General features: G+C 36.7%; 1 protein-coding gene across 6 annotated transcripts in view; it reads right to left on the bottom strand.

Moving 5' to 3' along the window:
* Positions 1 to 2,877: 2,877 nt before the first annotated feature.
* IL6ST (interleukin 6 signal transducer) overlaps positions 2,878 to 26,085 on the bottom strand; it is a 50,292-nt gene continuing 27,084 nt past the window's right edge. For 5 of the 6 annotated variants that reach the window (XM_035014444.1, XM_035014441.1, XM_035014442.1 and 2 more), the window contains 12 exons: positions 24,524 to 24,690; positions 23,837 to 23,991; positions 21,913 to 22,072; positions 19,942 to 20,024; positions 19,072 to 19,282; positions 18,403 to 18,585; positions 16,446 to 16,547; positions 16,123 to 16,269; positions 15,653 to 15,793; positions 11,638 to 11,734; positions 8,704 to 8,785; positions 2,878 to 7,938 (listed from right to left, as the gene is read on the bottom strand). In XM_035014444.1, the coding sequence (XP_034870335.1) occupies positions 7,213 to 7,938; positions 8,704 to 8,785; positions 11,638 to 11,734; positions 15,653 to 15,793; positions 16,123 to 16,269; positions 16,446 to 16,547; positions 18,403 to 18,585; positions 19,072 to 19,282; positions 19,942 to 20,024; positions 21,913 to 22,072; positions 23,837 to 23,991; positions 24,524 to 24,690 (2,254 nt within the window). In that variant the 3' untranslated portion in view covers positions 2,878 to 7,212. Of the gene's footprint in view, positions 7,939 to 8,703; positions 8,786 to 11,637; positions 11,735 to 15,652; positions 15,794 to 16,122; positions 16,270 to 16,445; positions 16,548 to 18,402; positions 18,586 to 19,071; positions 19,283 to 19,941; positions 20,040 to 21,494; positions 21,526 to 21,912; positions 22,073 to 23,836; positions 23,992 to 24,523; positions 24,691 to 26,085 lie in introns of those variants that run through there. The other variant, XM_035014446.1, reaches the window with a different exon arrangement.

The raw sequence follows: 26,085 nt of genomic DNA on the forward strand, positions 1-26,085 counted from the left end.
TGTCTTTATTATTGTCATTTTCAAATTCTGGTTCAGGTATTTTACTTATATGTGTATTGATAAAATCCCTGGCTGTTACTTCTTCCTTTTCTTTCTTTTGGGGTGAATTCCTCCATCTTGTTATTTTGTCTAGGTCACTGTTTTTTTTGTGTGTGTGACAGTTAGGAAAGCCTGTTATAGTTCTGCTCCTGAGAGTAATGACTATATAGGAAGAGGTCCTATACTGTCTTGGGCCTGGGGCTTCAGGAGGTGTTTCAGAGTGTACACTCTACTGTTGTATTTTGGCTGCTCCTTCCCTCAGGTCAGTCTTTGCAGAGTTGCTCCTTGACTGCGGTAGGGCGGGGTGGGCGGAGGTGGTGTTTGGATCTTGTCCACTGTGCGGCAGGTTTAAACTAGATGTGTTTTGGTCTGCTTGTTACAAGAAGTTAGATCCAAAAGGGGGAAAAAAGGAAAAAAGCTGGGTCCTATTTCCCCTGGAGGGGAAGCTTTGCAGCACTCTACAATCAGTAAGTGGTGCAAGTGAGGGGTTTGTGCTGATATTCTGGGGGAGGGGCCTGCTGTGCTGAGTCTCAGGAACACTTGCCCTAGTAAGGATGCACCTGCAGGGCACAGGGTGGAGGGGCTTAGTGTAAGTGGCTCCAGCCTCCACTGGGTGGCGCTTTGTTGCTCGGGGAAGTTGGTCCGTGCTGATGGATTGGGGGGAAATGGCCTTGCCCCACTCTCTCCTTGGAGCAGAGAGTTCACACCTACCATTCTTCAGGAAGCCCTTACAGAGGAACAGTCACCCCTCCTGTGTCTCCAGCTTCCATCAAATCCCTGCCTTCACCCTGTTTGTGTCTGAGCCGTGTGCCTAGCCAGGCAGCACAGTTCTCCTGTGTTGAGTGAGGCTGGTTTTCAAAACTCCAAATTTTGGGGATCCGTGTAGCGTGGACCAAGGCTGATCCTTTGTGAGAGGGTCTTGCTGAGCTCTGCATCCCAGAAAATGGTTGTGTGACCATGCAGTGGTTCATAGTTTATGGTAAAGTGCAGCGAAAAGCTGGTACCAAGGTGTCTTTATTCCTATGCTAGGGAACAGGGTGACACATTGGTGCCGCCAGCTCTTTTGTCCCCAAAGAGGCTATCCCACTGCTCCCAAATGCTGCTGGTGCTGCCCCCTAGTGGGTTGGCAGGAGATGGGCGGGAGCTGCTGGAAGCCACCCTGAAGGAGAGGCCCCAGAGGTGGACAAGCGGGGATGGATCTGTGCACAGGGCAGCAGACGTGGGCATCCTGTGGCAGAACAGCCGGGGACAGGATGGGTGGGATCTCAGTACTCAGGGAAGGTGTTCTGCCCCCAGGCCCTTTGGTCACGAGCTGCCGTGGGCCCGATTCCACCATTAGAGGACCTTTCCTTGGGACAAATGAGACTGTAGGAGTTGTGTTAAAATGCGTTCTGAGGAAAGAGGGACACATTTACCTCCCTTTCCTCCCTCCCTCCCTTCCTGTTTGTTTTCCTTTCTTTTCTTGTTTTTATTTAAATTCCAGTACATTTACCTCCCTTGTAGGTGTTGCTATATGTGCTTAGAGCAAATGCATGAGCTGAGGGGGAAGGCAGGCTTCTGAGCCAACTCAGATGAGGGCCTAAGGGGATCCTGATGAAGAAACACTGTTCTGGGCTCAGGGCTGGGGACGGGGAATCTTGGGGAGGCGGAGGCTGCGGTGAGGAGGGGGAAACCCTGAAGAGTTAGCAAGGTCTAGGAAACAGAAGTGATTCGCTGTGCACGCCGGCCACAGATGTGCCGACGAGCAAGGTTTTCACTAAAAGCAGCTAGGGACAGATGGTGTACACAGCAAAGGATATGGGCTTTGGGGTCAGGGTAGAGTGGGAACCCCGTTGCGCTAACATATGACCCCGAGCAAGTTGTTAAACCTGAGTCGGCCAATAATTCTGATGCTTACCTCAGAAGAATTTTTAAGGATTTACTGACCCAACATGAGTGTTTCACAGATGGTACATACGTGTTCACCTTTAAACGCCCGCACCAGCCTGTGGCCCCCGGTAGGTAATGAGAACTGTCGGGCGTGCATGAAACATGCAGCCCAGCAAGGAGCAGCCAACACTTGCCAGTCAAAATTCTGCACGTGGAGCTTCTTTCTCAGGGGTCCTTAGCTAGGCTCTGAGGCCGGTTAGGAGTCCAGGTGTTCGTAAGTCTCTATTGAACAAGGGGCCAAATCCACGCTGGCTTGGTCTCAGAGGGAAGAATGGCTGCCTTTCCATTCTTTGCGGGCTCCTGCAGCGTTAGGTTTTCTGTTGTCAGAATCTCAGTGCCTTTGAGTACCTTCTTCCTTAAATATTTTGTGGATTTGACTCACTGCATGTTTTAGATAAATTCACAATGTGAAGATGTGCAAATCTAATAGTTCAGGATTTTCTTCCAGGTGGAATTGTTGCCTTAGTTTCATAGACTAAGTAACCTCGGGGTAGCCGTGGGATGCTGTGTATCAGCGGGCTTCATGCCTCTCTGTTAAGACTTTAGCTTTGTGGCTACAGACCGGCCACTAGGTGGCGCCTCTGTACTTGGCTGGTCCCTTGGCAGCCCAGTAAGAAAAAAAAAAACCACTGGGAGGTTGGTACGGTGCTGGGATTCCAGAACTCATCTTGGCAAATTCATTTACCAGTTTTCCAGATTTACAATCTCTTGGTCCATTCTATGTTATTAAGACCAAGATAATGTATCGATTTTCTTCTAAAACCTATTCCGTTATGCTAAATGGACATTTAAAAAGCCACAGAACCCTCTAAAAGCATCTAGTTTACACTAAGACCCAACAGGAGTGACAAATACTGTTAACTCAAGCATTACATGTAATGACATCGTACTAGTGATCACAGACAGAAAAAAATTTAAACAAGAATTTATTAAATTTACTTGAAAGATTAGAGCTGATACATAAGAACGTTTACAATAATGTTTAGAGTTACGTTAACATAAGACCGATAGCTATGTTAATTAGCACATGCAATTCACTACAGAGGTAAAAATACAATAGTCTCTCTAGACAAGCCTTCTATATGAAGTAGACTGGGGGGTAAAATAGCAAGCGAACTTCAAAGGATTGCACTTACAAGTAAAAGGTACATAGCTAGGATATAAACAGGATACACACCTAATGCTAATCGCTGTACTGTAGTACTAGCAAATTGCACACTTTTATTTAGAGTATATTCAGTAACATGTATTCACTAAAGAATTTTCAAATATCTGCTTTTAAAATATCCCTTTATTTGACATCCCATTTTGGTATTCCTGTTACAGCATTTGAAACGTGTAGTTACCATTCAGACAAAGCTTGTCTTTAAGGGATAAAAGATCTAGAACATCTAGCTATCTCCATTGGTCTTCAATGCATTTTCATCATAATCAACGGTAAAGCACTGGGTAATGAAGTTAAATAATCCACTTGAAGGAGCTGCTGACTGCAAAAAGCTCTTAAAAATTTAGGAAAAAACGAAAAACAGTAGAGCACACACCGAGTTGCCTTCTTTTTCTTTTGAATGCAATGTATACTAGAATATCATGCTAATGCATACTAGTAGCCCATATGACAAAAAAAAAAAAAAGATTAATCGAAAGGATAGTACATTTAGCTCTGGAAAGTTTGTTTTGACTTACATCTGAATTGTTTATAAGTATTCTGAAAAGGAACTGAAAAGGCATTTAAAAGAATTAGGCTGTAAGTTGCTAGTTTATACCATCTTTGAAATCCATGAGAATGATCAAATGTATTTTTATTTTTTAAAATTTATTTTTTTTAGTAATATCTACACCCAAGGTGGGGCTTGAGCCCATGACCCTGAGAGCAAGGGTCACATGCCCTTCCAACTGAGCCAGCCAGGCGCCCCAACAATCACCAATTTTACGTTAAACATAAACAGCTTGCCATTTGATGGCTCCATATTCTCAATATATAGAAAAGTGCAATGAATTTTTAAAAGCAATCTTACTTAGGCAATAGAATTGAACATGACCTGCAACAGAAAGGTATCCCAGTAACTTTTAGCAATTGAATTTAAAAAATGTTATATAGCTTATTACATTGACATATTACCCATTTCAACAAAGTAACGTTAAGTATATGGTTTAAAAATTTCTTCTTAAAACCAAACATAGGAAAATGATGTAGAATATAACAGAGGAAGAGCTCTCCTATTTGACTTATACTTGGTCAATACATGCCAATTAACAAATTTTAGAGAATTGTCTGATACGACTATCCTACTTCTACATATTTGTCATGATTTTAAATAGTTAACCCTGTGGATAGAAAAAAAGACATTAAAAAATTTTTTTTGATTTCTACAAAACTAGTAAGTTCTACTTAAAGGATGAGCTTTCATAAATAAATGTTTTACAAGTACAAGGTTCATGAAGTAGAAATGAACTTCACAGTAAGCTAGGAAGATTAGATAACTTCATGTGTAAGGTTGAAATTAAATGAACATCTAGGTAGAGAACTGATACGAACACAGAACGTGTGAATGGTTCTGCTTTTTCCCCTGCTTCTATTTACATGTTGGGTATGTTCCTGAGTGCTGACTGATCCAAGTTTAAAATTTTTTTTTTTTTAGATTTTAATGGGTTTTAAATTTGGGAGTTTTCCCATAGTTGCTCAGCATCATGCCTTTATAAGGGATGAGGGTAGGGTACCAAACACACCAGGAACAGTCAAACTACGACAGCAATACCTGTGCCACACATGCTTATTTTTTACTCCTCTGTGAGGCCAAGTGCATCAGAAGCAGTGCATTAGTTTTGTCCATAGAGAGGCTTTGTCAGCATTAAAGGAAATTTCTGGATACTCAAGATTTGGTGAGGATCACATCTACTAACTTATAGACTAATTTTCATACAAACAAGATTTGTTTCTCTATGTAAAATACAATTTACATGCCTCAAAACAAATTATCTTAAAAACCTGAAGAAAACCCCACAAATTATCCTAAGACATGGCTTAGGAAAGTTAATTTTGTACTTTAAAACAAGTTTCATGAATGCTTCTCTCGTTGGGCAAAGAGGTCTATCACATATTAGTAATCAAATCTAGGGCTATTTCTGAATGGATTATTGGTTCAGCAACTATCCATTTAGTATGTCTAAAGTGCTCTTGCACCTGGGAAGGGGGGGGCACTCAGGGCACCATGTTCTATACAAGTTTCAGAAGATTTGCTTATACAGTGTTCTTCAATGACTTCATTCTCATTCCCTTAGATTGTGAGTTTACATTTTAGAACTGCTCCCATGCCCCCAAGGACAAATGTCACACTAGAATTCTTCATAACACTGCTGTTTAGCATGAGGAAGGGCAGAGCTGACCATTTTTACAGATAACAGGACTACTTACTTAGAGGAAATGAAAAATAAAGCTGATACATATTTCTTGACAGATTCTTAGCAAGATAAATGTAATCCTAGTTTGGATCAGGCTTTGACAAACCTAAATGGTGGTGGTGCCATTATCCTGTAGTGTGACTTTGGGGTCCCTCTGTCCCTATTTGGCTTCTGTGTGTCCAGTCTTCCTCATGTACTTCTCATCCTGTCATTCTGCCTCTCTCATGCTGCCTCTACCCCGTCTCACAAGGACCATGTGTGTGAAAGCGCTCTGAAACACAGCAGGCAGGAATATAAAGTCTAATAAACAGAAGGTCTAATATGAACAATATTCTGAGAGAGTAGTGAGTAGAATTAGATTTCAACTGTCAATGGATAGCAACTTTTCTTAGCCTTTTATTCTTGAATAACCTCTACAAAAATATTTGAAGTTGGCCTGGTTTTGGTGATTTAAATATGACAGAAAACCAAAACATACGTTCTGCAAATGTACCTCCTAGCACTGGTCAACCACTAATGATTTATGAAAATCTCTTCATACATCTTGTTCCTGTCTTTAGCCTAGCCTCCTTGTCAAATGTGGTGGGTAGGGTATGGCAAAAATGCAAAAGTGGGGTTAAGTGCTAAACTCTGGAGCCTGGCTCACTTCTCTCTGGGAAGAACAGAACTTGCAGGGAGAGGTTTAAAATCTCTCTAAATCACAGTGTGGAACTAAGTTCCACCTACCTCAGAACTGGCAGATATTAAAATACTATCCCTTCATTAAGTGCCTTTTTAACAGGGTATGCGCTGTGACATTTACTAACATCAACATGTACATTTTTGGATGGTGCTTTATTTTGGTAAGTAGTGCAGTGCCCATGTGCTCTTCGTTTGCTTCAAACACTAGGAAAAAAAACCCCAAAACAAACCTTTGAATCTTGGCCTACTTAAAAATAAAAACAAAACATGTATCTTCACCTTAAAATGTGTTTTAATTTAACATTGTATAAAGTGCTTCATCAACCAAAATCTCCAGCATTTTTAACAAAGGGTCAATGTTTATATATATATAGAAAAATGTTAAAAATTATTCGCCATTTATAAAGACTTAGATTATTAAGATGGCTAACACAGTTTGGCATTCATTCCTAGCTCTTAACTGGGCACTCTGCTGAATTTGTGAATAACGACAGAAAGCAAATTTTGAAAATTTTAGATTACTTATTATATAATATTCCAAGATTTTTTGTAATTTGCAAAATTCACACTCGAATTCCATTCGTCTAGTGACTGGCAGCATCATTACCAATGGAAGAGAATGTCTACTACTTCCTGTGGGCGATATTATAATTAAGCCCGCTATTTTTTTTGGTTGGTTTTGGTCAGACAACAAAAACTGAGTTCATGTAATTATGCCACCTGCAGCTCTCTCTATGCTGTCAGCTGAAGTAGAGAGTCTAGATCTCACTCATCTAATTGTCTTAACTCTATCTCAGCCACTTTATTTGGTGCCTATTCTCATTAAAATCAGTATAGCTGTACTAAGTATATCACTGCTTATTATTTAAATACCCTCTGTTTTCTAGCTACCAAAACAAAGTTTTACTTTTTCTTCAGTGCAAACATCCTGAAACAGCACAAAAATCATTCAGCTATTCAGAGGATGAAGTCAGTTTATGTAGTGCTTGAAAGTAGAATCCCAGATATTCTGGAAGGGAAACAGCCCATGTGGGAGGACAGTTTATTGTTGTCCGCAAGGGCAAATGATCATCTTCAGTGAGTGAAGATTATTTTTATCTGAAATAACAGATAAAATTAGCTTTAGTTTGCAGGTACTGCTGAAGTTGTAACAGGAACTAGTCTTCACTGAGGCATATAGCCACCTCGTCTGACAGTCTGCGGTAGGTAACTTTTAGGCATTCCTTCATCAACTGCAGCTTCCATCCCAACGGTTTCAAATCTCTCTACCTGTCCCTCAGTACGTGGGCCAAAAGCATCTGCTACAGAAACTTCTTGAAACATTTTCATTTGCCCAGATCCACAGGGCTGTGAAATATCTGAAATCTGCTGCTTGAGTCTCACAAACTCTTCTTCATTGACTGACAAAACTTCAAAATGTGAACTAGCTGGGCTGGTTTCACGTTGACTGCAGTTTTGTTTGAAATACTGTTGCCTGGGCGGACTGCCGACACCGCTCTCTGTGTTCTCTACCAGCTGTAGCTCTTCCGGCCGCTCCTCAGAATCCAACAAGGGCTGGGTGGACTCGGATCTCGAGAAGACTTGGACCGAGGGCACCTGGTGTCTGTAGCCGCTGTGCACCACCGTGGAGTACTGGACGGTGCCTGAAGTGTTTGGTGCAGACTCATTTTCGTCGCTGCTGGAAATGCTTGGCCTAGAGGAGGACATGCACGAAGACCCTCCAATACCACTGCTGTGTCCTTCAGTACTAATTTTTTCCTTCTTGAACAGGTCCAGTGATTTCAGATCTTCTGGAAAAGGCTTCTTGTCATTGGCTGCTTCTATTTCCACAACACTTACATCAGTGAAATTGCCATCTGAATACATTTGATCTTTTGAATTAAAATTATGCTAAGAAAGAAAGAAAAAAATGTATTATTACCTCTGGCATATAGTCATTCAGAAACTCTGAAACATACATGGCAAATTCTAGTTAAGACCACAGAGAAATGCATCTCTGAAACTTCTCAGTAATTCCCATGGTGCTGAGATAATCTGGATCACTGAGCCCTGTCAACTAGCTGAACTGCAGATATTGTGGAAACGATTCTGAGAAGCATGAATCAGACTATATTTCATCAGAACTCCAAATCAATACTGTTGTTCAATTCTGATAAGCTACTGGTGTACAAAGACTATGGAGCCTATGATTATCAGGATATAAAAACTAGAAAAATCAAACTCAAATGACTTAAGTCTCATAGAAGGTAAGATTAAAATGTGTTCTATGTTTTAACATTAATCAAGGATTATTAGAAGGTAATAAAGTTCAGTCATTTCACTGTAAGGAGGTTCAAAGAATTTAGTCTAGGTTTCTAGAAATCATTTCAACAGCATCAAACTGGTATACTGTTAAATTTGATTTTAATATCCTATATAAAATGCTTGCCTTACAACACAGTTACCACAGAGCAGTATTTACACATTAACTTTTCTATTTTACAAGTTCAATCAAGTGCTTTTCATGTTTACTGAATAGAATAAGGAATATCAGATTATGTTGTGATAATACTTTATTATCATTTACTTTTCAATTTGGGCTCATCATCTGGTTCAACTCTGTAAATGTACCCTAACATGCCCGTGTATAAACAAGTCAGAAAAACTGTATCTTACCCTAGGAGGTGTATGAGGTGACCACTGGGCAATAAGACTCTTTGAAGGATCTGGAACATTAGGCCAGATATGTTTTTTAATTCTGGAGAGAAAAGAAATATAATGTCTGTAAAACCACAAGTAATAAACAACGAATAGTCCCTGATTCTAAACATGAGCTTAATCTAGCATAATGAAAAACTGTTAAGTATTCAATTTAAAAAACTGAAATAAAATTCAGCAATAAAAAACAATTAAAAAGTTGAGCCAGGTCACAAAACCTTAGAGTACACCCCTTCCTAACAACAAAAAAAGCAAAAATGTTTAATTTCCAACTAAAACCACATAAAAATTTTTCACATAACTACCAGAAAAAAATGATAAATTTCATTTTTTCACAAGTATTTACCTTAATATAGTTCCTAACCCAAAGTTAGAGATCCCTAAGTGTACAGGAAGTGAGTCATCTTTAGAGTAAGTTCAAATATAAAAACAGTAATAAGACAACTATGAAATCTGGGTATAATATAAAAAGCAATAAAGTTAACAACCTAAACAAAAATAGCAACCAGTCAATGGATGAACTCCTTGAAAGAGACTGAAAGAAAATTTGAAGTAAACTAACATTCTTCCCACAAGAAAATCTCAGGCTCAAATGGTAAATTTTAGCAAACACTTAAATAATATGAATCCTATGTAAACTCTCCTGGAAGACAGAGAGGGTAACATGTCCCCATTCATTTGATGAGGTAATTACTATTACCCTGATTTCAAAAGTAGGTGAAGACCCCACCACCAAAAAAAAAAAACAAAACAAAACCCAGTGTCACTCATAAACATAAATGCAAAAATTAACAAACTGAATCCAGAAAAGTCTGAGAAATGCAAGAATGGTTTAATGTGTGGGAAAAAAAATCAATGAATAAAATTCACCATATAAGGAGGAAGGAGAAAAATCGTATGATCATCAACAGATGCCAAAAAAGCATTTGACAAAATTCAACACCCATTCATGACAAAAACTCTCAGCACAATAGAAATATAAGAGAACGTCCTCAACTTAAAACCAACATCACATGTAATGATCAAAAACTGAACGGCTTTCTCCCTTAAAACTGGTGATAATGCAAAGTTTTACTTAACCAGTATAATAAGAAAAATAACTGAAAACAAACATCAGAATAACCATCTTTACTGGTTAGCAGCGAAAATGCTAAATCCAAAAAGGTACTAGAGTAGATGAATGTATCCAGGTCTTAGTATACAAAGACAATATATTTTTTAAGAAATTGTATTTCTATTTCTAGCAATGGATAATTAGAAAATAAAAATTTCTGAAAATGCCATTTACAACTGTATAAAAAATATTTAGGAATAAATTTAACATAAGATGTGTAAGGTCTATCTAATGGAAACAACAACATACTGCAAAAGAAAATTAAAACCTAAGAGATCTTAACATATCCCTGAACTGAAAGACATGTGACTTATGAAGAGGTGAACTCATGTTCAGATTGCAGTTTTTCCCTAAATTGACCTGCAGATTCAATAAAATCTCAACAATGTACAAGAGTTTTTAAAGGAAATTTCCTTTTCACATAAATATTAATATCAGCTTATCAAAGATTCTAGCCAAAATAATTTTGAAAAATAATATATTAGAAGAATTCTAACTGCTCTCAAAACTTAATTTTTAAAATTAAGACAGTATGGTATTGGGATGAATAGACAAAGATCAATGGAATAGAATTGAGAGTCCATAAATAAATCCAGACCTACGTGGATAATTGATTTTGACAAAGATAGGTATCTTTAATACAATGGGGAAAAAAGTATTTTCACTAAATAAAGCTGGAACAACTAACTAGGTATCTATGGAAAAAAAATAAATGAACCTTGACCCTGACCTTATACCATGCACAAAAATTCTGAATAGACCACAGACATATGGCTACAATGATTAAAGTTCTAGAGGAAAACAAAGGAGAACAATACTTGTGACTGACTTAGGCAAAGATTTCCTACACAGGACATAAAACACAAGAATCACAACCTGATAACATGGACTTCATCAAAATTAAAAACTTTGTTCTTCTAAAGTCACAGTGAAGAAAATGAGAAGGCAAAGCCACAAGACCAGATTGTCCAAAACACATTTGAGAATTTTGTAATCAGAATATATAAAGAACTCCTACAGTTCAATATTAAGGCAAACAACCCAATGTAAAAATGGGCAAGATTTCAGAAGATATATCATGAAAGAATATATAGATTTCAGAAGATGTATCACAAAAGAATATATAGAAATGGCACATGAGAAGATCCATTACTAGTTACTAGGGAAATGGAAATTAAAATTACAATGAAATAGCATTACACACTGATAAGGAAGTGGCTAAAATTAAAAACTGTAACTGTACCAAGAGTTGATAATATGGAACAACAGGAAGGCTCACAGAGCTGGTGAGAATACAAGATGGTATATCTGCTTTGAAAAATAGTTTGACAGTTTCTTATAAAGTTAAATATGCACTTACTATCTGACCCAGCAATCCTACTACTAGGTATTTACACAAGATAAATGATAACATGCTCACGCAAAGATCTGTAGGTGAACATTCACGGCAACATTATTCACAATAGTCCCAATTCAAAGAAACAACGTGAACTTCCATAACAGATGTATCAACAAATTTTGATAAATCTATACCATAGAATACTATTCAATAAATAGGAGAAAAATAGTATATGCAACAGTAAGTCTCAATAACATGTGAAATGAAAGACGTTATATAAAAACACTACATATTATTTGATTCTGTTTATATGAAATCCTAGAAAAGGCAAAACTACAAAGAAAGCAAATCAGTAATTACTTGGGGGCCAGAGGTTGAGGGAGAGAATAGAGCATAAATCCAGGGGAAAAACTGCAAAAATAAAATTAGGGGTACTTACAGGTCTCGCTTATTAAAGCAGAACAATACTCCCAAAAGGGTTGTCAATAGGAATGCTAAGCAAACAGGGACAACTATCGCTTCAATTTCTCCTTGAGCTAAAAAACAGAAAGGGGTAAGAAGGAAAACAATGGTTAATGCATATGTTGACACAAACAATAAAACTTCCCAGCCAGAGGATTGTTGAAGAGATGAAATACCATCCTGTTTTTACAGCCTTTTCAAACTTAAATGGCTGTTTTCTCCCCTCTCCCTCTTCTTGGTAAATGATATCCTAGCCCTTTATACCTTACACTGTAACCTGGCCACAGGGTGAAAATAAACTATATGTTGGTTAGGGGAATAAAATGACTAAGTTCATTTTATTGGACAGATAATCTATAAGTTAGAGCTCCCAAACCTAACCATTTATTACATTTATGATCTGCCAGCAGAATCTTAACAAAAGTTTATCTTTGAGATCTGTGAGTACTGGGGAGAAGTGGAAAAGTTGTAAAACAATCTTAATAATTGAAACTACAAATACGATCCTCTATGAGGAATAAAAATAAAATTTTTAGTAGCTATCTACTATTTTCAAAAAGATGGCATCAGGGCGCCTGGATGGCTCAGTTGGTTAAGTGTCCAACTCTTGATTTTGGCTCAGGTCATGATCTCAGGGCAGTAGGATCGAGCCCCAAGTCAGGCTCTGCATTTCAGCAAGGAGTCTGCTGGAGATTCTCTCTCCCTCTCTCTGCACTCCCCACCCCCGCGTTGTGTGCTCTTTCAAATAAATAAATCTTAAAAAAAAAAAAAGATGGCATATCTGATAAACGGCTAAGAATTTATAAGAATCTTTTTTTTTTTCTTTTTTTAAAGATCTCAGTTGAGAGAGAGAGAGAGAGGAAAGAGCATGAGCAGTGGGGAAGGGCAGAGGGAGAGAGAGAAAAGCAGATTCCCTGCTGAGCAGGGAGCAGGCAGGGCTCCATCCCAAGACTCTGGGATCATGACCTAAGCCGAAGGCAGACGCTTAACCGACCAAGCCACCCAGGCACCCCAGAATTTTTAAGATTCTTAAGTACAGGGGCGCCTGGGTGGCTCAGTCCTTAAGCGTCTGCCTTCGGCTCAGGTCCTGATCCCAGGGTCCTGGGATCGAGCCCCGCGTCGGGCTCCCTGCTCAGCGGGAAGCCTGCTTCTCCCTCTCCCCTGCTTGTGTTCCCTCTCTCACGCTCTCTCTCTGTCAAGTAACTAAATAAAATCTTTAAAAAAAAAAAAAAAAAAAAAGATTCTTAAGTACAAGGAGTGGCAGCAGTAGGAATAGTATCACCTAATCAGTAAGCATAAGGTTTCTAAATAGCAGATGATACCTAATCTGCATTTAAAAGAGGGCTTACTTAACCAAATGAATCATTAATTGGATAGTTTATATTGGAATTTTTAATGATTTACCTTATGGTTGTTTCTGGTTAACTCTTCCAGTCTCCTCCTAATTAGTCTTTTATGGGAAAACTTTATAAAAGTAATATTGCAGTCATATGCTATTCACTTAGTCTAATCTTTGCACCACACACATCCCTTTGCAAGTAACTTTATTTTCTACAAAGCTTAACACAAATCAGTAAGTCAGATCAATGCTCAGGAATAAAGTGTAGATTGGCAAATACTAACTCTTGTATGCTCAGGTTTCATATACATACCAAATCAAATTCAGGCAGAACATTTTCTTTACTGCTGCTAAACTTACTAGGTTTTTATGTCTTGGGCCTTTGCTCATTCTGTCCCAAGATGCCTTCTTCCTATTTGTTCACAACCTAACCTCAAGGCTCAAGTACTGTTTCCTTTATAAAATCATCTTTGAAGATGAAACTCCCCCCTACTAATTATCTTTAAATTCCCACTCTATTTACAGCCTACATGGCCCAAATGCCTTTCCATTCAATTACTTTACTTATGCTGTATTTCTTTAAATACACTGGTAAGGTCCTTTGGGAGCAAGGCCCATGCTATATTAAGAAGCCATAATAGTTAAACAAAACAACAAATAGATCAGTGAAAAAAGCAGATGATGAAGTAAATCCTGACAAGTATGCTCTAATTTTTGGGAAAAAAAATGTATGCACTGATAATACCAGAAGGATATACAAATATGTTAAGAGATTATTCTAGATGCGGGATTAGGAGTGGATTTTTCTTCTGCTCTACAGAATGTTACTTTCATAATCAGGATAGTATTTTAAAAGCTTATTTTTTTTTTAAGATCAACTTCAATTATTACTTGTTACATATGTATTTTATTAACATGTCACCACAAATCTTATTCCAGAAACTATGTTCATTACTGGCTAGCTATCACAGCAAAGCTCAGGATCTTTTATTATCTATTTTATGTAGTTATTCATTCATTCATTTTCTCATTCAGCATTCAATCAATAAGGAATATGTAGTTTCTACTTATCAATCATGGTGTTGGTACTTGGGGGTGGAGGTTGCAAATACAATAAAATAAGGTAATTTCTATATTGACTCAAAATGTAGTAGGAACAAGAAAGAATGCAGCTTCAGTCTGTGTTAGGGAGGCTAAAGGAAGAGCCAAAACAAGGGAAGGTGAGGAGCTAACATAGGGCTACCCATTAGGAAAAGCAGAAAAAGATGGAGAAAATCATGAGAAGCTTAGGGTCAAGGAAAGAGATTATCAAAGGGCATGCAAAAGGGCACCTGGGTGGCTCAGTTGGTTAAGCAACTGCCTTCGGCTCAGGTCACGATCCCGGAGTCCTGGGATCGAGTCCCGCATCGGGCTCCCTGCTGCTCAGCGAGGAGCCTGCTTCTCCCTCTGACCCTCCCCCCTCTCATGTACTCTCTCTCTCTTTCTCGCTCTCTCAAATAGATAAATCTTTAAAAAAAAAGCAGTAATTAGAAGGCATGATCAATAGGACTTTATACTTGGCTTATGTAAGCAAAAAGAGGAAGAAATTTACTATCATCTAAATTTCTGGCTTTGGCAAAGACTTGGATGGTTTTGTCAGGGAAAAGAGAAACATATTTGGGAAGGAGAGAAAGGATGGCTGAAGTCACGGACAGGTAGTGTGAATAGGTAGATAATAAAAGAGGGCTGAGAACAGAGTTCTGGAAAATACAAACCATTTTTTTTTTTTTTTTAAGATTTTATTTATTTATTTGAGACAGAGAGAATGAGAGACAGAGAGCATGAGAGGGAGGAGGGTCAGAGGGAGAAGCAGACTCCCTGCCGAGCAGGGAGCCCGATGCGGGACTCGATCCCGGGACTCCAGGATCATGACCTGAGCCGAAGGCAGTCGCTTAACCAACTGAGCCACCCAGGCGCCCCAATACAAACCATTTTTAAAAAGAAGAGTGAACAGGAGGCCAAGGAGGAAGTACCAGAGAGGGAGAAGATTCAGGAGAGTGCTATTACAAAAAGAAGTTTAAAGAACCAAGGGAAGAAGCAGTTTCAAGGATGGAGAAGAGAAGCCAACAGAGTCAAATGCTGAGAAGTACAGAAAAATGACTAAAAAAGCAGGCCCTGGAGATCATAACTAAGAGGACTTCCCTGAGTGACATCAGGGAGATTTCAGTGGCGTGGTGGGCTGGAGGCCTGGGTTCAGCACGTCAAAGACAGAGCTGGAGGAATGGAAGTAGAGCCTGCAAGTGTGGACTCATCTTTCCAGCAACCTGCCTATAAAAAGGAGGAATAAGAGAAGGAGGAAAGAGACCACACTCGATTTTTGCCAGTGAAAATATGAGCCCATTTAGAAAGATACACAAATTCTTTTGGCATTTATAGAGTATAGATGAAGTCAGTGAGAAGCAGTTAATGAAATAACAGAGGTGAGTTTTGATAGTTTAAAGAAACAACCAAAATCCGATAAATACAAAAACCATAATTTATGAAAAATGCTTTTCTATGATCCAAAGATACATTTTTAACAAAATTTTAGCTTATTAACTAAGTCTGTTTTTAGTCTGATTAAATTTTAAAAAGAAAAAAAGAGAAGGAAAGAGCAAACATCATTCTTTCTTACCAAACTTTGGTGTAGTGAAAGTGAATTCTGGGCCATCCTTTCCCCCTTCATCTGTATATGCTGCCATTCGTACCATGTACAAAGTGTCACTGGTCAAAGAAGACAGTGTATATTCTGTGTGGGAAGAATCCACATTCACAGCTAGAAGAAATCAGTAAGTGTGGCTTATTCAACTGCTCAATGTTTCTGCTTGATTTGGCTTTTATTTGACATTGCAAAAGTATTAAAAAGGAAAAAAAATACATTTTTCAGGAAATAACTTTCATATCTCTGACATAATATTCTTCTCCCATAAGCACAACACAGTTATTTCTTTAATGGGACCATGAAAGCAACCATAAGGCATATTCTCAGGTGTCTCTTTTCTGATGATAATATACTCTAAGATATATAACTTAAGGAGGTGAGACTTAACATTTAAAAGCTTAAGAAAAACACCAGTAATTCTTAATAACTGATAGTTTCATTACCAGTTTCATTTCCAATGATGGTTCTATAAAATATAGTATAATTCCGGATAAATCCATTCTGAACATCAACAGGAAGTTGGTCCCACTCTAAGACAGCTTCATTTTTCCCCACTTTTTTTGTCCGAACAGTAGGTCCTTTGGAAGGTGCTAGAATAAAAGTATTTGGTAACTAAAAATCATTATAATTCAGTATATCACGAGAATTTACTAAAATTTAATTATTATATTTGAACACTGTAAGGCATATCCTTATTTAAAAAAGATAAAATGTCTTTGTTAATAGAAAACTCAACACATTTCCAAGAAAATGAATTTGGACTTACGAGCTTGTTTAAGGTATGCTTTTATAGACTCGGGGCTTCCTGGTCCATCAGCATATATTGGAGTAACTATTATCAAATAACATTTGCTCTCTGCTAGATTCCCTAAAGAAAGAATAGGAGAGTAAACATTTTTTCCCCGTAACAAAAAAAAAGTCTAACTCCATTATTTATTTTTACACTATAATTTCATGGTTATTGAACTTTCTTTTCAAACTGCAGCTTTTAAAGTAAGCATTGCTTGGGGCGCCTGGGTGGCTGTCGTTAAGCATCTGCCTTCGGCTCAGGTCATGATCCCAGGGCCCTGGGATCGAATCCCACATCAGGCTCCCTCCTCCGCAGGAGGCCTGCTTCTCCCTCTCCCACTCTCCCTGCTTGTGTTCCCTCTCTCGCTCTGTCAAATAAATAAATAAAATCTTTAAAGTAAGCGTTGCCTTTTGTGTACTGGATTCAAGCTTAATAGAGTAAAGCTATTTATGAAAGTAAAAGCTTACTTTTATATTCCAATATGGTGGAAATATTTATCAGTAAAAGTAATTATTATATTTACATCCAGGACTTAATAAAACATTGATTTCAAATTATCCTTGGTCTTATAGCTTCAGTGTTTGTACATCTTAACTAATTCTCAGAAAACTGCCTAAAGACCCACTGGTAAGAGCTAGGGAAATGGCCCTGGTTTGTAAAGTAACTGGGAAGAAAAGAATTAGTACTATTTCCTCCAAAGGGTAAAAAAAAATTTTTAAATAATCTCTTCAAATTAACAAAGTAATCTATTCCTTTAATACACAATAGTAAAATCTTTTTAAAAATCTTTTTATATAGAATTCTATCTGTCCACATCAGAAAATAAGGTATTTGTTATACTGAAGTTTATACATTCAACAAGAACTTTTATTTCCTCAACTATTACTCATAAAGTTATATATGCTTCTTTGCTTTCTTAAACAGAGTAATTTCACTTTTTCTTGATGACTCAATATTATCAAGAAGATGAATTAAGTGTTAAACTCTGCTGTAATACAGTGATGTTATCAGAGCTATGAGCTATTGGGGCTCCCTGTGCAACCTGAAGGTCTCTGGAGATGATGCTATGCTTTCTTAAAAACATTTCTATTGTCTAGTTACTACCAACGTGCATCTTCTCTCTAGCTCCACCTTGCTTTTGATAAGGCTGATAAACTAAACAGCCAAATTTATTAAAATTGTCTATTAAATAAGAGGTTAACGAGGGCCAAATAGCCTATTTTATAAATAAAACAAACTTTATGGCAGATATGTCCTTGTTTACAGCTTTTCTCTAATTAATCATATTATTCATAGCTGAATTCTAATGGTTCTCCTTCTTGACTAAAATAAAACAAAAACATACAAGCTGAGTGTTTTCTCTTTAAAGCTGTTTTATCACTTCAAAGCCACAGAGTTAAGTTGTACCTTAAAACGCAGGGCAATCCACCATTTTGGAGCTCTACAACATCATTACTTTCTGTCCATTACAACTTCCAGTTAAAAGACAAGGAAATCTGAGTTCTAATTCTGCTTCCCCTATTCAACAGCTTTAAGGGTTTAACAAGTCATTCAGATGCTACAGGAAAATATTTTCTCATTGCAGGATGAGGAGTTAAATCAGGTATAGAAAAAATGCAACTAATTACAAGCAGAGGTCATATTACCTTATAGTTCTCTTTATAGTTTTTTAAGTGTTCCTTTGAGATCAAAACCCTTAACTCTAAAGAGAAGATACTATCAGCCCCACTTTGTCCATAAACAGACCCTGCAAATGAATGAGGTTATATGCGACCTGGTGAGAGTCACACATCTGGCAAACTAGATGTAACTAGTAACTGATAAATTGAAGATCTTTTCAGGGGACCACAACATCTGTAAAGCACACAAAAATATGTGAAAGAAAAAGCTGTCTAAAGGATATCAACTTAAAATTTTTTCTAGCCAGGTATACCTCTTAAATAGGTGCGGTGTACAGTACCATCTTCTTGTTGCCAGTCTGGGATACAGGGCGATTTATCTGATAATACACACCACTCAAGTACGTATTTGTTTACAGATTCATTTGGAGCTGTCCATTCTACCCAAAGCATATTATCTTTGGGAAATGCTTTAAGATCCGTTACAGGGCGAGTAGCTTTAAAACAAAGTTGGAATACCGATATGATAAATGAACATTAAAAAATTTGAAATTTTGATATTTTACATTTCCATAACCAGTTTTTGTAGCGCATATGAATATGTATTTCCATGAATAAAGGCACTTTATCATCATTTACATACACAATTTATTTTGAAACTAAAATTCCTTTCTCAAAATTCTTCAAATGTTTTCTATGTGTAAATGGCATTTTTTTCCCTCTTTGAAAGCAATGAGCAATATATTTAAGGCATACTCATATATGGTTCCCAGAGCCTTAATATTTAAAAAACCAGGTAAGCAATCAGAAAAGGCCGAAATAAATTAAGCAGTTTACTCCCAAGTTTAAGTGAGCCACATAATAATGGAACAAATTATTTGGTTGTTGACTTAGAATAATTACGTACTACGCCTCAGAATATCTTCTACATTAGGAACCACCTTTTCCCATCCGTAAGTCGACTCCATCTCACAGACACAAACCTTGAAAATCATAAGCAGGAATAGTTAAAACAGCTGCATCTGATTTGCCAACCAGATTTCTTGCTGTGAGAGTTGCTATGTAACGCTCATTTGTGATGTTTACTGTCCATTTTGTGTCATTAACTGTGTAATTCTGTAAACGTGATTTCCATCTTGTGAGAGTCACTTCATAATCCAAAATTTTTCCATTGGCTTCAAAAGGAGGCAATGTCTATAATAAAATAGTTTATTTTAAAAATGTATTTAATAAAGGTTAATCAGTTTTCTCCATGTTCACAAATTCTGCTGTTATGTCAAAACTCTAAATGTTTAACTGAAAGGTACTTGCAACCTCATTTACAATTTACTACCTTAAGTAAAACTACTACATAGTAAATGAAGAGTAAACCCATTGACTTTGACTAGGAGGGAAAGCACCATTTCATTAGCTTTTAGTTCTGTATAGTACCTGCACTGTGGCTATCTGACCCTAAATTATATTTTATGCCTGAGTATTTTTTTTTTTTTTTTAGTATGATACACTTGCAGACTTATGGAGTTGACAATAATTTTGTATTTCCTATTACTGGCATACATTTTGATCACTCAAAACCTTTAGTAATTATTTTCTATGAGGCACTCAGGGAAATTCAATGACAGATAAGATCCTTCTCATAGAACTTTTCATAGAACTGTGATGGAAGTATTTATGAGATAAAACCTGCTCTTTATGGCCCTTTTATGTAGTATATACAAAGCTTTGTTTCTATTTATCAAATGTTTTCCTGATACTAAGATGAATAAAAATTTAAGTTAAAAAACTACACTCACAATGCCATATAAAATATATCTATGTAAGTGATAAAAGAACATAAACATGCAATTTTTTACCTTCCATATGAGTTGTACAGATCTATAACCATGAGTACGGGATGGCTCTATCTTATACCAGAAACTTGGTGCCTTGGATGGTCCTAAAGAAATGACATAAAATTTTTAAAATAAAATTTTTTAACAATAAAATATAATCTTGGAAATTATTCTTTTCCTTTGTTCTTAATATTCCTGCCCTTCAGTCACTGTTTAAACTCTCATTTTCCCCACCCTAGCATGCTTTGCCTGGGTCTTCCTTTAGTCAGGATGATAGATAGCTTGACAATTTAGATTATATCGGGATACTTTTCTAATCTTTAAATTGTAAAGCTACGAACATATCCTAAAGGTATAACCAAAGATGGATCACCATTTCTTACTGCTAAAAATCAAACTGAAAAATTTTATTTAAATATATACTTAAAACTCCTAAATGTATATATGTAAGAATATAAAACAAAATAAATGGGAGTAAATGTGGGCTAAGTGTATTACCTTATGTTAGGATGACTGTTGATAGGATATAATAAAAATGAATTCACAGTGCTATTGTCATAATCACTAACAATGTGAAAAATGAAAATCCACTTTATAAAACCAAGTATCAAATGCTATTAGGTTTTAAAAATTCCTATAGAATCAGCTGATTTTTCAAAATTTTTGTAAGTGCAATTATAAGATATGGTTCAATAGAATAAAAAAGGATCTGAATAAAATCTAAGCAGTGATATGATGATTATAAAGAGGTAATTATAGAGGTCAAAAGAGAGAAGAGAGGCAAGCCTGGGGACAAGGTGCCAGTACAGGGGGTTCAAACAGATACACATACATGAGTATACAAAATGAAGACCAAGAAACTATAATGAAAATGTTACAGGCCAGAAAGACTTCCTAACATAAGAAGAACCTAGAGGAATCATTCATTGATGATTAAGTTGAAGAAATGCTTAATCTAATGGTTCATAATTTTCCAGGTATCTTTTTGACAAAGGCTATGTACCATCTCCCCAGAAAACGCATACAGGCACTAACCATAATATTTTGCCCACACTTAAAGAGTAGTTCAGGAACCACCCTCCTCTCGCCTCCCTTCCGCACTGACCCACCAGCTTTCAACACCCCAAGGATCCCAGTTTAAGAATTCCTGGCCAAGACAAAGAAATCCAGTTGAAGACCCCCAAATCAGCAATAGCAGTATTGCTTTCTTTCATGTCATTTATGAGAGTAAGAGAAAATTCTTAGTGGAGAAAGGTAGTTTACTTTTCTGCCTCTCTCATTTCACTATCCAAACCTCTAGTGGAGCTAGAAGTGAAGGGGCAGAGGTGGTACAGGAGGTTTTAAAGCCATTGACACCTGAAGGGTGAAACTATGGAAGAAAACTCTTCAAAAATAAAATCTGGATGCTACAGGACTATTTCTTGACCGCTACAAAAGAAATTACTGATGTTAACTGCTATGGGCAGGGATCTTACCTTGGACACCATATACCCTTTTATGACTTTTTGGTTCTGTACTATATGCCCTATATGATCGTGGGGGGGAAAAAAGGAAAATGAAAATAAACCAAAACTCCAGGATTCTTTTCCAGGGCTTTATTAAGTGCTGGCAGAAACAAACAAATAATAGTACAAACATATTTCTGACAGTGAGGGGCTATGGTATATTTTGTTAGTATCATTTTAATGAGTCAGGATATGATTTTCTATTCAGGGATATCTCTGAACCACGGTCCTTTAATAAAATGTTCTGGACTTAACTGTTAGGTCAGTGGTTTTCTCATGGTCATTCCATGGTAATTTTATTAGGAATCAAATATATTTATACCATCAATAATGCACACTTTATATCCTGATGTCCTTAAAGAGAATGAAAGTGTAAAATGTTTGAATAAAATGGTCACAAAATAAGAAGCAACGAGGTATTATTAAAACCAGACACAATTCATAGCCATTAATTCCAAAACCTTCCTCATATATCTTAATTACTCACTATCTTCATATGTAATACCGCTTGCTTCTTCACTCCAGTCACTCCAGAATCCTTTACCATCTTCCTTCATACAACGAATCCTAAACACATACTCTGTAAAAGGTTTAAGGTCCTGGACAGTGAATGAAGATCGGGTGGATGCTGTATCTTCAGGAGGAATCTGAAATCAAAGCAGATCAACCAATAAAAAAACCCAATGGTATTTATTGTAACTGTCCTAAATTCTCAAAGATTTTAGAAACTGATCTAATGAAACAAGACTAATAAATTAAACTCAAGCTCTGGAGAGATAAAAATGCAAATCAAAAAGCAGTCTAAATTAATGAAGTAAATAGATTTGGGAAGTATGGAAAACATCTATTATTAATCCTTCATTTATTTATTTTTTTTCTTCCATGGGGCCTGTAACACTTAGGGTCTCAGCAGGAAAAAAGATGGTATACTCCAAGTAGAATTTAATTCAAGAAGGGTTTACACAAAAGGAAGTATGGGCAGAGTGTAGGGAAACCTCTTTATATAGTGGTCATTACTCAGGGGCTTGTAGCTGTTATTACTCCTAGGCCAAAAGGGATGAGGGGAGGTACCAGAAACTGGGAGAAGAGGGTCAGATGGGGTTAATTTGAGAGGTGCAGTGATCTTAGGCTGAGAGACATGGGTAGCTCCAGGGAGGAAGGAGGGAAAATAAATATGCTGATTTCACTTGTCTCTTTTGCCAGACCCCCTGCTCCCATTAGCCATATTCACTAGGAAACCAGAGAGAATGTGAACCCACAGATGAAATCCATACAGGTCAGCATTCCAAGACAAAGAGTAGAGTAGAGCAGAGCAGAGTGCAGCTCTGGATAGGAAAAAGGAATATATCCAACTCAATCAAGAAAAACAAAAGGTATCATCGTATATAAACTTGGTTTTCAGGAAAACAGAGAATATAAATAACTGATCCTACTACTCTGAGATTTTAATACTGAATACAAAGTAGGTGTCAAATTTTTTTTGTTATCAATGAATTAAGTCTATGATATCAAAAAACTATTTTGAAGTTCAGGTATGTATCGTCTCTGTACAACATGAAGCATTAATCCATTTTCATTTGTTGCTTTTTCTAACTTTATTTTGAGCAGCCCTTCAGATAAGTGGAATGGAGAGTATTAAGATCATGGGCTCAAATCCCTTATGAGCTCATTACTGCAACAAGAGAAAGCAAAAGCATAGTGTTTGTGACAAATGAAGTTATAACAAAGAATACTTTGTGGAGCACAAAGCTATGGTGATTGTCTTTTTAAAAGTTCCAAGTACTTCTTTTGGTGACAGCATCATCTCTGGGTACACTGTTCTGTTCCTTTTCAGTCTTATAAGTTCCCCCAACAACTCCTTCCTCTACTAAGAAGTTGACATGATTTCTTAAAAGGGCTAGATACTAAATATTTTAGGCTGTGGGCCGGATAGTCTCTGTTCCAACTACTCAACTTGTCCACTGCAACACAAAATAGCCAAAGACAATAAAAAAAAAAAAACCAAAACGAGTGTGGCTGTGTTCCAGTATAACTTTATTTATACAGACAGATGGCAGGCTGAAATTGGCCTGCAGATTTAGTTTGCCAACTCCTGCTCTACCTTAGCCAAATAATCTCTTCATATACTCCCCACTTAATTTGCTTATTTTTTGTGTTCCTTTCACCTCCCATCAAAAATACTATTCCTTATCACCTGGTATCACTTCCATACTTCACTTAAAAGCTGCCGCACTCAGCAAAACTGTATTTTCTATCTGAATGTCTTCCTGTTTGCCCTTGCATGAAATACAGATCAAGAAGATGAGTCAAGCAAAATATTTCATATAACCACAACCTTAGGATATTGAGACTTTTAGGTTCAAGACTAAGGGTTGTAAGACTATTAGCATAAACAGTAACTTGCAATTTACCTGGCTCCAAATTGAGGCATCTCTGGTCCTATATTGAATGTTGTACTTCAGTCTTATAAAACCCTGAATACTTGAGTTGATCCATGTCAATTTTAAGATACTGGACAGTTCCTCTGAGTTGCTTACGGATAAATTATGTGGCGGATTGGGTTTCACTGAAGAATAAAATAAATCCAAATGTTTATCATGGTTTATTTTTACAACTTCTTACACAAACTCAAACATACTACTTATATTTTATTTCACAATATTTATTTATTCTTACCAAATGAACTAATTTTTTTGAAAACAATGTGATGTCATACTATTATAATGGAGAGGAAAGGTTTCTAAAGAAATTTTAGTTTTGTCAGTTATTATATGCTTGTTAATCTTTTTAGGTTATCAAAATATTTATGATATATGTAAAGAAAAAGACAATAAAAAAACGTGTACTATAATTGCTATGTTGTAAAATGTTTGATAATTGCATAAATACTAGCAGATAACACTCAAAGTGCAAACCACTGTAGTATAGTTGGATTATTAAGATTTTTCCAGATTATTTTTAAAGTTGTTGTTAAAATAAATTTGTAAAAATCACTAAAATAATAAGTGCTTATTTCTATATTAATTAAAATCTAAAAACTAAATTAATAAGCCACTGCATATATCCTAATAAATTCTCAAATTCAGGTTTATAACTACCTTTATCTACAGGATCAAAATTTATATGATCTGATGTAACCTTCCCAAGGGCATTCTCTGCTTCTACCCAGACTTCAATGTTGACAAAATACACAGGAGAATAATCAACAGTACATGAGGTGGGAGTGTCACGTTTTGTTTTACAATCAGCAAACTTCTCTGTTGCCCTAAATACAAAAATGGAAGAACTGGTCATTAAAAACAGATTTTAAAAAATTAAGAGTGAAAAAGGTTACTTGATGAGACCCAGACTGTTACAGCTTAAAATAAAATTTCTTAAAAACTATCATGCTTTCCTTTAAAACTGAGTTTGATCTATATCTTAAAACATATTATTTTCAAATTTTTACTCCAAGAACATTACATTTAGAATACTATACTCTATCCCCAATGACCCGTCTCCGAAAATAATTTCCTGTGATCTTCTTTCCATTCCTGAAACAGAATCCTTACTGTACCTGCAATGTCCTTCTTTAAGCACAGTATGATTTTTCTAAGCACAATATGTTAGGAGGTGACAGGAGGACAGGGATAAGTATTTCTGTCAACCCCAGAAAATCCCCTTAGCCTCTTTCCAGTCAAACCCAGGCAAACACTTTCTGATTTCTATCACCAAAAAAGTTTCAAGTGATAATACTATTTACTCACTTATATTTAAATTACGCATCAATTAAAAAGACATATACACACACATACACACATTTTTTTAAAATAAAAGGGTAAGTCAAAACCACAACAAAGCAGGTAACTTTTATGAATTACTATGATGTATACCTGAAACAAACAGGATACTGTATATCAATTATATCTCACTTTAAAAATTCCTAAAACTCAAAAGCAAAATGAAACATATGAACTCTTATATTGAGTTGGTGCTGTAACACACAGAAAACTATTTTAAGTGTCTTTTTTTGTTTAAAGATTTTATTCATTTACTTGACAGAGAGAGAAAGAGCAGAATCAGGGGGAACGGGAGAGGGAGAAGCAGACTCCTTGCTGGGCAGGGAGCCTGATTCAGATTCGGAGCCCGGGATCATGAACTGAGCCGAAGGCAGACGATGAACTGACTGCGCCTGGTGCAGGCGCCCCTTTAAGTAGCTTTAAAATTTAAGTAGCTTTAAAACAGTAATTTAACTATATCCTTAGTGGAAGAAAAATAATCTTTAAAATTCTTTTTAGTATTCACATTGTTGGTACTGATACTGGCATTGCTATTCTGCAGCGGCTATGCTTACTGAGATAAAGCAAATGAGTTATTATATTGGTGCTGCTGGAGACCAAGGTTTTCAGCACAGAAGAAAGATGTAGATGTTAGATGGATGAAACTAAGTAAAAACAGGTAGTCCGGATTTTAAACTGGAAATATCAGTATTAGCGCATGATGTATTTTACCCTAAAAATGTTTCCTAACTGTTTCTGCTGTAAAAGCCTAGAAATAACAAGCTCCCCTAGCACCCAGACTGTAGTCTCTAAACAGTAGTTCCTACTAAATGGAACCACGGCTACATGGGAAATGGGTGATTCTAGGTCTGGGGCAGGACATATACTAAGGTGAATCTGGA

Source organism: Mirounga leonina, unplaced genomic scaffold, assembly GCF_011800145.1.
Source record: "Mirounga leonina isolate KUSES-001 unplaced genomic scaffold, KU_Mleo_1.0 Mir_168, whole genome shotgun sequence".
NCBI classification, from domain to species: domain Eukaryota; kingdom Metazoa; phylum Chordata; class Mammalia; order Carnivora; family Phocidae; genus Mirounga; species Mirounga leonina.